Raw genomic sequence first — 11,446 nt, 5'->3', positions numbered from 1 at the left:
AAGATTAGCAATGTAGTTAATGTTAATGATTGGCTATGTACTTGTTTGTATGGATTTCAGTTCCTCTTCTCTTTCTTAACTCTCTCTATGCTTCCTCCTCGCCATGTTGCATATTGTTTTTTGCTGGTGAAACGAAATATATTGGTTAATGTTGACTTTCCTTTGTCATTACGTTCGTAGTTGTATTTCTTTGCTTTCTATTGTTACATATACTCAATTTTTTCTATTCTACAACCTTACTGATCAGGAAATTTTTTTGAATGGAAACAAATTAATTGCTGAAAAAGTTCAAGATATCAAGCTGATGATTCAAAGCAATATGTACAAGTATTTGAGCATTCGTCTTGATGGAAAAGAGCGTTTTGAGTAGGAAGCTCTGTCAACAATAAATATTGCTAAAGTTTTACAAATGAACTAAATAACTTCAGCTCTAGAACTGAAATTTGACAGTTACAAAACAAAAACTCCAGCTCTAGAGCTGAAGTTCACCAATTACAAAACAAAAACTCCAGCTCTAGAGCTGAAGTTCGCTAGTTACAAAAATAAAAACTTCAACTCTAGAGCTGAAGTTCGCCAGTTACAAAACAAAAACTTCAGACAGTTACAAAACAGCCAGTTACAAAAACAAAAATTTCAACAAATAGAGAACAAAACTTCAGCTACTATGCTTAAGTTAAGCAATTACAAACAAAAACTTCAGCACACTTGGTTCAGCACACTTGCTACTTCAGGCCCGTCTACTAGAATGCTGAAGTTTTGCGTGATTGACTTTACTACTTCAGCCCAGTATGCTGAAGTTATGCGAAAAAGCAGGTACGCTTGCAATTTTTTTTGCAAAGCGGGCACAAGTTAAAACGTGACACAAAAGCGGGTGTAGATGCAAATCCCCCTTTTTTGTTCTTATATTCAGTAATTACATAGCAAATGTATTTGGAAGAATTACAACAGACATGAGGACTAGATATGATATTACATAAGCATCAGAAATTATTGACTCAAATTTTCAAAGTCCCACAAATCCCTGTAGCTACTAAACCCTACTTCACCAATAACTTTGTAAAGACTCCAATAAATTTCCTTTAGGCCAGCACCAACTGGTGGCATTCCCACTTGAGCTGCTAACCAATCCATGTATTCTATCTGCCAACAAATTCATGTCATTGCCTCTAATGTCAATGCTAAAAAATGATGATTCAGAAAGTATTTGATAAATTTAATAAGATGCAAACTTTAAAGTGTATTTGAGCTATTTTAGGATATTCAATTCAACAAAAACAACAATCATAGTGTAATCCCACAAGTGGGGTCAGGGGAGGGTAGTGTATACGCAAACCTTATCCCTACCTTGTGAAGGTAGAGAGATTGTTTCCGATAGACCCTCGGTTCAATTCGGGACATACAAATCCAGTGTTAATGTTATTGTATAGTTATTGATCTTTACTCAACAACAACAATAATAATTCCAGCGTAATCCTACAAGAGGGGTTTAGGGAGAATAGTGTGTATGCAAACCTTACCCCCCACCTTGTGAAGGTAGAGCGGTTGTTTCCGAGAAACCCTTGATTCAGAAGTTACTGAACTTTACATGGTATAACAATAAAATCACAAAAAAAGGTAATTGGGAAAAACCTCGCGAGGGTGAAGGCGATGAGTGTGATGTTTTGGGATACTGGCTACCTCAAGGTGCATATTATGATCCTCAACATCAGCTAACATTTCCTCTTCCGATGGTAAAAGCACCTTTCCAGATAAAACTTGTGCTATCCATTTGGCTTGTAATTCAAACATGAGAAAGATAATTGTCTGATTATCACAGAGAAAAGTCTACCTTGTCATTTCTTTCAATAGTACAAATTGTCAAGAGCATAATACACTGTTAAAGAAGTTGAGAGGGTTGTGTTGAATCAGAAAACAAAGGGAGGGAAAGGTCCAAATTTTCTCTTATACTATCCGAAATTGCTCAATTTTATCCTCTGTTATACTTTGGTTCCATTTATAGCCTTGTTGTTAGCTTCTTGTTTCCTATTTACCCTTACCATCAACGAAACTCCAACATGAAATGGGTGGATTTCACGTGTCGAAATACTTCGAGAAAACTTTTAATTATAATTTAAAATTACCCACAGGGTAAAGCTCTATTAGGATCAAGTGCAAAATCAAAAATATTTCCTAACGTCGAGGGTAGAATTAGTCCCAAAGTATAACAGAGGATGAACGATGTAATTACTCAATTTTGAATAGTATAGGAACAAACTTGACCTTTTTCCCGAACAAAATAGATAGTTGGATAATAACACAATGAAATATCATATTACCATACAATTAGCTTACGTGATAAGGTATACCAACAAAGGAGACACTAGGGGAAAGCTTTGGAGGAAAGACATGCTTGTATAGTGGTCCAACACGGTTGTCATCTACACTAACTATTCCATTTGTTTCCAGAAATGGGAAATCATACTTGTATCTGCGTGACAAAATAACAACAACAACAATAGTAATAATAAACTTTTGTATTTTATCAAGGAACAACAACAACAAACCCAGTGGATTTCCACAAGTAGAGTTCGGGAAGGGCAAGATGTACGCAGCCTTGCCACTACCCTGGGAGGGTAGAGAGAGGCTGTTTCCAATAGACCCTCGGCTAGTTCTTCAAGGAAATGCAGCAAAAAGAATCAAGATTTGAACAAACCCTGTACAGTGGAGAATGATATCAGCATGAACAGAAGATCCATCCAAGAAAATCACTTCACCGCTTTCATCAACATGATCAATCTGCAAAAAAACTTCCAAAATCAGCTCCCTTTATGTATCTTCCAATGCACAGTCAAGAAACTATTATACAATTATATACCTTTGAATGGTTCCACAGATTTGCAAAATTGTCCAATTTTGAAACTTCAGTTTCAGAAGATCTTGTCGAAAGATGAACTTGTTTGGCTACTGTAGCTATGTCTCGGGAAATATCAACCCCACTTGGTCCATCTCCGATTACAACTACAATCTAAATACAAATCAATTACCAAATGAGAAGGTTCTGTAGACTAGGAAGCATAGACTTGTATATATAACTTTCTTTTTTCTTTTTATAACCGAGTAATCCCCGAACAACGGTGGCACACAGTTTAAATCTCGGTGGAAGCCCCGGATCCTCTACTCTTCTCCATGGAAGGCAGTAAAAGAATTCAATGTTCCTTTCTTTTCCAGTCACCCAGCGAAGACAGACATTCGAATAGGTTCTCCATTCTCAATCGGTCTTTATAGCGTGAAGGAATAGTGCGGGAAGGGAGCGGGACCAAGCCGAGCCACTAGTAGACTAAGACATTCCCACGTGTCAAGTTGATTATGAATAAATGTATGCAGCCTCAACTAGTGAGACAACTTGCGCCTTTGAGTTGAGGCCACTGGCGGCGCAAAACGAACGAAATACCAGGCTTTAGTCCACGGTAGGATTTTAACCCATGACATGTGTCTAATGACATGCGCATTGTGCTCATACCGCTAGAGCCCTGGAGGCAGACTTATGTATGTAACTTTAAGAACAGAAATCCAGAAAGAATAGAAAGGGGCTTGCCTGATCCTTAAATGGCTTAGGAACTCGATAATTGTGGCTATGTATTTGTTTTCCAGGCCAATTGTTTATACCTTTGAATAATAACAAGCAATAATTAGTTCAAAATACACATAATCATTCTCACTTCATTCACGACATTGTGAATGCAAGAAGGAGAGATTGTTTCTCTATTTAACACCTACCACCCTAATTTGTCAGGAAACGTTCACTTTGACTGTTTTTCGAAGTTAAATCAAACTAGATTAACTAACTTGTTATAATAAAACTTTAGATATTCATATAACAATAACATGCCTCAATCCCATTTAAGGTCATCTAAAATTTAGATATTTGTAGACTATAAAATTTCCTCATACCAAAATGTTAAAAAGAATATATTTTAGAATGTTAATCATATTTCATTTTATCTTGAACTATGGAGTGGTAATTAAGAGCTTTCCTAGATATTCCTCGCATAAAATTCTCTTGACTACAACTTCATCTAACTCCTTTACCACTTCACCAAAAAAAAGATTATTTGAGTTTATATAAACTGCCAATATAATGCTTTATTTTTCCATCAGTGTGATATAAGTTATTATAGAAGGTAGGCGATCACCTGATAGTGTTAAAAAAAAATTGTACGCCAATGGTATATATAACTTGAACTCATTCTAAATTACCAAAACTCTATAATTTCTAATACTTCTCAAACAAAAATCAATCATTTATTGTTCAACCAATAGATTAATTAATTCGAATAATCTTAAATGAACAGTACAAAACAATATACCTGGAATATTTGCAACTTTGGGTATTGTATAGTGCCCATTACAAACCACCACTGAGTCAAACACCTCTTCTGAGATTAACTCGTCCGTTTTTAACTCAACAACCCAACGATCTTCCTCATACTCAACTCGCCTAACTCGTACAACTTCCGTGTTAAATCGGATCAACTCAGTAATACCAAAATCCTTAGCAAACTCGTTCAAAAACTTCAACACTTCTTCATGTCGAGGAAAATTAATTAATTTCCCATTTTCAGCGATATTAGTATTAAAATTATAATCACTGAAGCTCATGAGTTGACGAGGTAAATTTGTACGAAGGGATTTGTAAAGACTGCTATGGATAGTTTCTCTGTTCGGGTCAAGGCCCAACGGATCGGTTTCGATTTTTGGATTGTAAGCCCATGTTCCGCCGAGTTGGGCCGATTTTTCGAAGACTGTAACTTTGAGGCCTGATCGTTGTAGCTCACGCGCTGTGACTAGACCGGCTACTCCGGCTCCGATTACTGCTACTTTACGGGACTCCGCCATTGGAGAAGAGGGGGAAACTATTGGACCAAAAGTACAGTTTTGAAAAGTAGTTGGAACGAATTATTAACTTTTTTATTTCTTTGGGATAGCGCGAATTTAAATAATAATTTTAAAAAATGACGATGACGAAGATTTGAATTCAAATGTCTTACTTGGACCAACTTCGGCTACGCGTTCAATTGTACTCGTAAATTTTGATACGGAAGATGAATCTATACAGTCAAATTTCTATAACAGTCTCGTTTATTTTAAATATTTTTTGATGTTATAATAAATTATTATTATAAAAAATATATATTATAGTAGAACATGAAATTTGATTCCGAAAAAAATTAATTTTTATAGAGAAGTGTTGTTATATAAGAATGTTGTTATAGATAGGTCTGACTGTATATAAAAGATGACTGTATATAAAAAAATTACAAGAAAATACGCATGACTTCACATCGTAACAAAAAATGACCCATATTTTTAAGTTTTACCTGACCTAGCCCACATTGTACATTTTTGAAAGCACTAGCAAATTCAAAATCTGTGTTCTTACAACCATTGCTTTTAAAAGCTATGGAGTTAAACATGTGTTCTCACAACCATTGCTTTCAGTCTCTCTTCTTCTCACGTCTTCTACATATGCTTCAAGGGACCGTGTATTTTCTGCTTCTCCTTTTGTGTCACCTGCTTTTAATGTAAGAAAATTGATGAGTAGAAGTCCACCATTGACGACCATTCAAAGCTTTGCTTTCGAAAATGGTTTTTTTTTTTTTTGAATTTTTAGTTGTTTAGATTGGGTGTTATCCCAATTGATTGAAAATATCAAAAGGAGTTCAAAATTTAAATTTAAGAAAATTGATGAGTAGAAGTCCACCATTGACGACCATTCAAAGCTTTGCTTTCGAAAATGGTTTTTTTTTTTTTTTGAATTTTTAGTTGTTTAGATTGGGTGTTATCCCAATTGATTGAAAATATCAAAAGGAGTTCAAAATTTAAATTTAAAGTGATTTGAAGTAGATTTGAGCAAGATTTGAGTTAAATTTCATAAAAGACGCAAGGAAGAAGACGAAGTCAGTTTTTTGTATAATTATGTATAATCTTGTATAACAGTGTATATGAGTGTAGAAACACACCTTATACACTATTATACACTTTTATACACCTTTATACAAGCGTTTGTAGACGAACTTCTTCCACGATTTTCAGTTGCAATTCTTGTTCAAAACCAGCCCAAATCTCCATTAAATGACTTCAAATTTTATATACAACCTCCTTATATTATTTCTAACAAATCTAAATAGCACTCACTCCAAATTTCTCACAAAATCAAATTCGAAATTTAAACCTACATATTTAAGCTTGTTAAAAATCTAATTTTCACCACCCAAATGAATTTGGTTTGTTGAATTAATATTTGAGTCACAATTACTGATTCGAAAATTAATTTAAAAGCTTGAGTAATCATTTTTAAAAATTAAATAGTAATTTTGAGAACCTATTGGAGTTGGATGTTGAATTTTAGCCTAATATTTTTGGGCTAGTTTGTTGTAAATTGAAATATGAGTTATAAAATTGAAAAGTAGGAAGCTCAATTGTTCTAATGTAAAATTTCACATTAAGTATTAGATTTGTGCTGATAATTTTACAATACAATAAGTTTAAGACTAAAAAATTTAAAACATTAACCTATTAAATTTAAATTTTGAATCCGACTCTGCAGGGAAAAGAAATTAAGATCAGCCCTTTTCAAAAAAAAAAAAAAAAATTAAGGGAGCTGCTAAGCTTAACTCTTGGCACTTCAACTTTTTAAGGTTTTATGAGAAAATTATGAAGTTGGATATTATAAATTTTAATTCCAATAGCATTGTTGTTAAATAGAAAAATAGGAAATGTATGTTATGAGGCAATTATTATTGGACTCCAATCTTATAATTTGATGGGTGTCTTCTCCTCTAATTAATTCGAGGATCTTAGAACTTTCCAAAAAATAGCGCCAACACATATAATTACAACATTAATCATAACACTTTGTGCATTTCACTCGGTCTTTCTATTCATCCGGTAAGACCTACAAAATTCGTAACATTACATTTCATACAACTAAAAAAAGGGAGAAAGAGAAGTAAAGATATGTCTTTCAATACAGGCAACTCCTTAATATCAACAAAGTGTCTCTCCACAAATATGCAACCTCGCAAATGCAGAATTGTTAATAATCTCGACTCTAAAATAGTTGGGGACACATATAAAGTGTAACTACGTATTACGAACAAATAAAATTTTGTGAAACTACAAACAAGGGTTGTGGTGGAGTGGTAAATACTCATTCATCCTTAACCAAAAGTCCCGAGTTCGAGTTCCTAGATATAAAGTCGCCTTTGTTAGGGAGCGCTTTACCTCCAATGTGGGACTTCCCAGCGCAAATTCGGGTTTAGTCGGGCCCTAATGAGGGATAAAGTGCATTAGTAAAGTGAACTTATTCAAAATTTCACTTCCCTCCATTTCTTTTCCCACCATTTTTCATTCACACTTCTTTTGTTATTAATAACAAAAATCCAACAATCCCCCACGTGAATGGGGAATGACTATAAATTTAAAGGAATGTACGGACGTGTGTGTGTTTCACATGCAAGAATTAATTGCATCTAGATAAGTAGATTTTCCTTTGAACTTTCCGTAGTGAACTTATATCTGATATACTCGGTCAATCGGTAGATTTGATATCTTTGAACCGTCGAGCTTTGTTGTATACCTAGACAACATAAGTCACACAATCAATCCTTAACCATCTATGGTTCTCACGGTTGTGTTCGTTTCAGCCATGAACACCGCCTGGTTTCAGAGTGCTTAGAGAATGGGCCATTACTTTCATTCTTCTTGAAGCGGCTTACACTTCACACTCACATAGGTGATTCCTAAACGTGTAATCCTAAAGCACACTATCTGGTCATATCCTGCCAGGCTTAGCAAATAATTAAAAAGCTTTAAGCTTTATTGACTCATCAAAAAACGTTAATGCTTTACCTCATTTTTGAACATTATCTTCATCACGAGAATGTGTTGAGTTAGTTGACAATGTTGAACGTCATTCATAACTTTGTTTGATCTCTTTGAACCTAGCTCTTGGGATCTCCAGTCTACTAGGTAGAGTTACCTCCATGATGACTTGTCCTAGGACTTTAAGCCTTTAACCTCATTCCCTTTGATGATCTTTCAACTGCTTCTCTAGATAGGCTTTTTGTAAGTGGATCCGCCACGTTATCTCTTGACTTTACGTAGTCAATTGTGATAACACCACTAGAGAGTAGTTGTCTAACAGTATTGTGCCTCCGTCTAATATGACGATATTTTCCGTTATACATAACGCTCCCTGCCCTGCCTAAGCGGCTATCACAATGTATGAAAATAGGTGCCAAAGGTTTGGGCCAAAATGGAATATCTTCCAAGAAATTCCGGAGCCATTTAGCTTCTTCATCGGCGTTATCTAAAGCTATGAATTCAGATTCCATCGTAGAACGGGCGATGCACGTTTGTTTGGATGATTTCCAAGACACTGCTCCACCCCCAATTGTGAAAACATATTCACTCATGGATTTAACTTCAGATGATCCGGTGGTCCAATTTGCATCACTATATTCCTCGATCACGGAAGGATATTTGTTATTATGCAAAGCATAATTTTGGGTATGTTTCAGATATCCCAAAATTCGTTTCATTGCCATCCAATGTATTTGATTGGGATTATTTGTAAACCGACTCAGTTTGCTAATAGCACATGCTATATTTGGTCGGTATAATTCATGATATACATCAAACTTCCCAATACTCTTGCATAGTCCAGTTGTGAGTCACTTTCACCTTCATTCTTTTGAAGTGCATAACTCACGTCAATTGGAATCTTGGCAATTTTGAAATCCAAATACTTGAACTTGTCAAGTACCTTTTTAATGTAGTGAGACTGTGATAATGCTAGACCTTGTGGTTGGGACAAGGCCTCGATATCTTTTTCTCGAAATGTAAGGGCGTCATCGGGTATATAGCTCCGAGCTTGCCTTTCTGTTGCGATGGACACTTTGGCCCGTTTGAACATGGGCCTCTGTGGGACGTCGGTTCCCCCAACGATCATGTGAATGATGTGCTGAAGTTTTTCTGGTCCATTCTTTTTGTTCGCCTCTCTTTCTTGAAAGTGGTTCTTGGCTCGATCGTTGAGGAATTCTCGAAGGTGCCCTTCATTGATCAGTCGGGCCACCTCCTCTTGGAGCTGTCTACAATCCTCGATCCTATGACCGTGAATGCCATGGTATTCGCACATCAAGTTAGGGTTCCTTCGGGAAGGATCTAACTGTGCGGGCTTCGGCCATCTGGTATCCCAGATTCTACCCATGGCTGATACGATGTCTGAGACATTGATTTAGAGTTGTATTCTAACAAGAGGGGTGCCTCCATTAGCCTCGAATGCCTGTCAAACCCGGTCTTTCTCATAAGTCCCCGGGAATTTTGGCCTTGAACTACTCTTCGATCATTTCGAGGTATATTCCGCCTCGAAGTGTCTCTTTGATCTTTGAAGTATGGTTGATACCTTTCTTTGCCTAATTTCGACTCCCTTGGTTCCTTTACTAGGAGTCTACTTGGATATACTAAGCCAGAGGGGGCTCCCAATTGGTCGTCTTCAACCTTGATCTTCGATTGATGCATGTTGTGCACATCTGCCCAGGTCACGGTGGGATATTCGATCAAATTTTGCTTTAGCTGTTTCGAAGCTATCGAGCTTTGTTCGTTCAAGCCCTGAGTGAAGGCATGCACTGCCCAGTCATCGGATACCGGTGGTAATTCTATTCGCTCCATCTGGAAGCGAGATACAAATTCCCTCGGCATCTCGTTCTCCCTTTGTTTTATCTTGAACACGTCGGACTTCCTTGTATCAACCTTGATGACGCCAGTATGTGGCTTCACAAAAGAATCTGCCAACATGGCAAATGAATCCATCGAGTTCAGGGGTAGGTTGTGATACCACATCATGGCTACCTTCGATAGTGTTTCTCCAAATTTCTTTAGTAAGATGGATTCAATCTCGTCATCCTTTAAGTCATTCCCTTTTACAACACAAGTATAAGCGGTAATGTGCTCATTGGGGTCCGTGGTCCCGTTATACTTCGGGACATCGGGCATTCTAAATTTCTTCAAGATGGGCTTTGAAGCCACACTTGATGGGAATAGTTTCTGCATGAACTTATTTGAATCTACACCTTTCAGAATCGGGGGTGCTCCCGGGATATGATCGACCCTCGAGTTATAAGTCTCCACCTTTTTATGGTTAGCCTCTATCTTCTTTTCTCCCGACTCGATTCTTTTAGTCAATTCCTCGAGCATTTTCATGATTGTGGGGTCAGTCCCCGAGTCACTTTCATCGGGTCTTTCTAGCACTGGTTCGTACTGCTTATCTACTGGTTCTGTGGTGTTAGCCGTTAGGGGTTCTGTTCTGACTTTGAAGTTGAGCGATGGAGACTTGCTGAGCTTGCAGCATTTCGAATATCACTTAGAGGTTGACTCCTCCTTCTTTCATTCCTCGTGCTTCTTGGCCTCTAGCTTGGGTTTCCCTGCGTTTATTCCTTACGTGCGCCTGCTTCCATGTTTAGAGCGTTATGGGAGCTGATATCAACTGGCTCCACGTTTGGCACTTCTTCAGGGTTTATAGGTAATACACCAAGCCCTGTGCCGATGTTTTCTCCAAGTCCCTCACTGTCGTGAATAGGTGAATTTTTTGTGCTAGACATGATTAAGCCTGAAATCAAAGAATCTTTGACAAGAAAAAGTGTGAAGAATAACGTGTGTTATTAGAAAACTAGCACCAAAACAATCACTATTATTTTTAGCCCCACGGTAGGTGCCAAACTGTTTACCTTGAAAACGGTATTAACAATTATATTTGATTTGTGATTCTAAAAATTCGTGATTTATCTTGACACTAGTTGTTATGTGAATAATGCTAAGTGTAAATGAGCAAGAAATGATAAGCAAATCAGTGTGGTCAAAAGATTAAGGGCCTCGAGCTCAGCGATACGGGACCTCGAGGGTAGCCTTTGACGGATGATAATGAACAATAAATGAAGAATAATGAATGAACACAATAAATGAGGAACAATAAAGTTGTAGAGTAATTGTTGAGCACGTTTAGGCGAAAAAGGCAGAGAATGTTCTATTGTATTCAATATTCATGTCTGTTAAAAAATGACAAGGGTCTCTTTTATATAGGAGTGGGGAATCCCAACATAGTACATGTCTAATGATAATGAGAAAATGCTATTAGTACAGCTGTATAATGGCTTAGTACGGATTTGTACTATTCTTGAAAACTTGGTCAGCTTTAACCACGTGTACCTAGGAGCTTTCCCGCCTTTCCATGACGATCGTCAATTTGTACTGTTCTGAGATTGACCACAGTGAACCTTCGATATGCTCCCTCGAGGGATGCACCTCGGGGTCACACTTCAAATTCTCTTTCGAGTTTCTCGATATCGGGCGTGGAGTGCCACATTAGCCTTGATATTGGGGCCCTCGGTATCGATCGTATACACGGATT

General features: G+C 37.0%; 2 protein-coding genes across 3 annotated transcripts; both read right to left on the bottom strand.

Moving 5' to 3' along the window:
* Positions 1-874: 874 nt before the first annotated feature.
* Positions 875-5,024, bottom strand: LOC104236833 (flavin-containing monooxygenase FMO GS-OX-like 2). 2 transcript variants are annotated; one of them, XR_011407490.1, is made up of 7 exons: positions 4,347-5,024; positions 3,575-3,645; positions 2,855-3,004; positions 2,693-2,775; positions 2,332-2,467; positions 1,630-1,772; positions 875-1,140 (listed from the first exon to the last, which is right to left on the bottom strand). XR_011407490.1 is itself a non-coding variant. In XM_009790845.2 (7 exons), the coding sequence occupies exons 1-7, from the start codon at positions 4,873-4,875 to the stop codon at positions 988-990; spliced, it is 1,296 nt and encodes a 431-aa protein (XP_009789147.1). In that variant the 5' UTR covers positions 4,876-5,024; the 3' UTR covers positions 875-987. The 2 variants fall into 2 exon arrangements, 1 of the variants encoding a protein (XP_009789147.1); XM_009790845.2 differs by having other exon boundaries at positions 1,630-1,803.
* Positions 5,025-8,644: 3,620 nt separating this feature from the next.
* On the bottom strand, positions 8,645-10,092 carry LOC138891329 (uncharacterized). Its single transcript, XM_070174726.1, has 2 exons — positions 9,446-10,092; positions 8,645-9,146 (listed from the first exon to the last, which is right to left on the bottom strand). Exons 1-2 carry the CDS (start codon positions 10,090-10,092, stop codon positions 8,645-8,647), a joined length of 1,149 nt encoding a protein of 382 aa, XP_070030827.1.
* Between the last annotated feature and the right edge of the window lie 1,354 nt (positions 10,093-11,446).

The sequence above is a fragment of the Nicotiana sylvestris genome, chromosome 5 (assembly GCF_000393655.2).
Source record: "Nicotiana sylvestris chromosome 5, ASM39365v2, whole genome shotgun sequence".
Classification (NCBI taxonomy): domain Eukaryota; kingdom Viridiplantae; phylum Streptophyta; class Magnoliopsida; order Solanales; family Solanaceae; genus Nicotiana; species Nicotiana sylvestris.
Note: the sequence above shows the minus strand (reverse complement) of the source record. Positions and strands in the feature narration are given on the sequence as shown.

Bases quoted from the DNA above. Each gene is read 5' to 3' on its own strand.
- LOC104236833 (XM_009790845.2), bottom strand. From the start codon at position 4,875: ATGGCGGAGTCCCGTAAAGTAGCAGTAATCGGAGCCGGAGTAGCCGGT. The intron at 2,468-2,692 runs GTTTGTTCAAAT...TTTGTCACGCAG, and splicing joins ATCATTCTCCACTGTACAGG to ATACAAGTATGATTTCCCAT. The intron at 1,141-1,629 runs GTTTTTCCCAAT...ATTTGTTGGCAG, and splicing joins ATCGCCTTCACCCTCGCGAG to ATAGAATACATGGATTGGTT.
- LOC138891329 (XM_070174726.1), bottom strand. From the start codon at position 10,092: ATGCAGAAACTATTCCCATCAAGTGTGGCTTCAAAGCCCATCTTGAAG. The intron at 9,147-9,445 runs GTATCAACCATA...TCACGGTCATAG, and splicing joins TCGAAATTAGGCAAAGAAAG to GATCGAGGATTGTAGACAGC.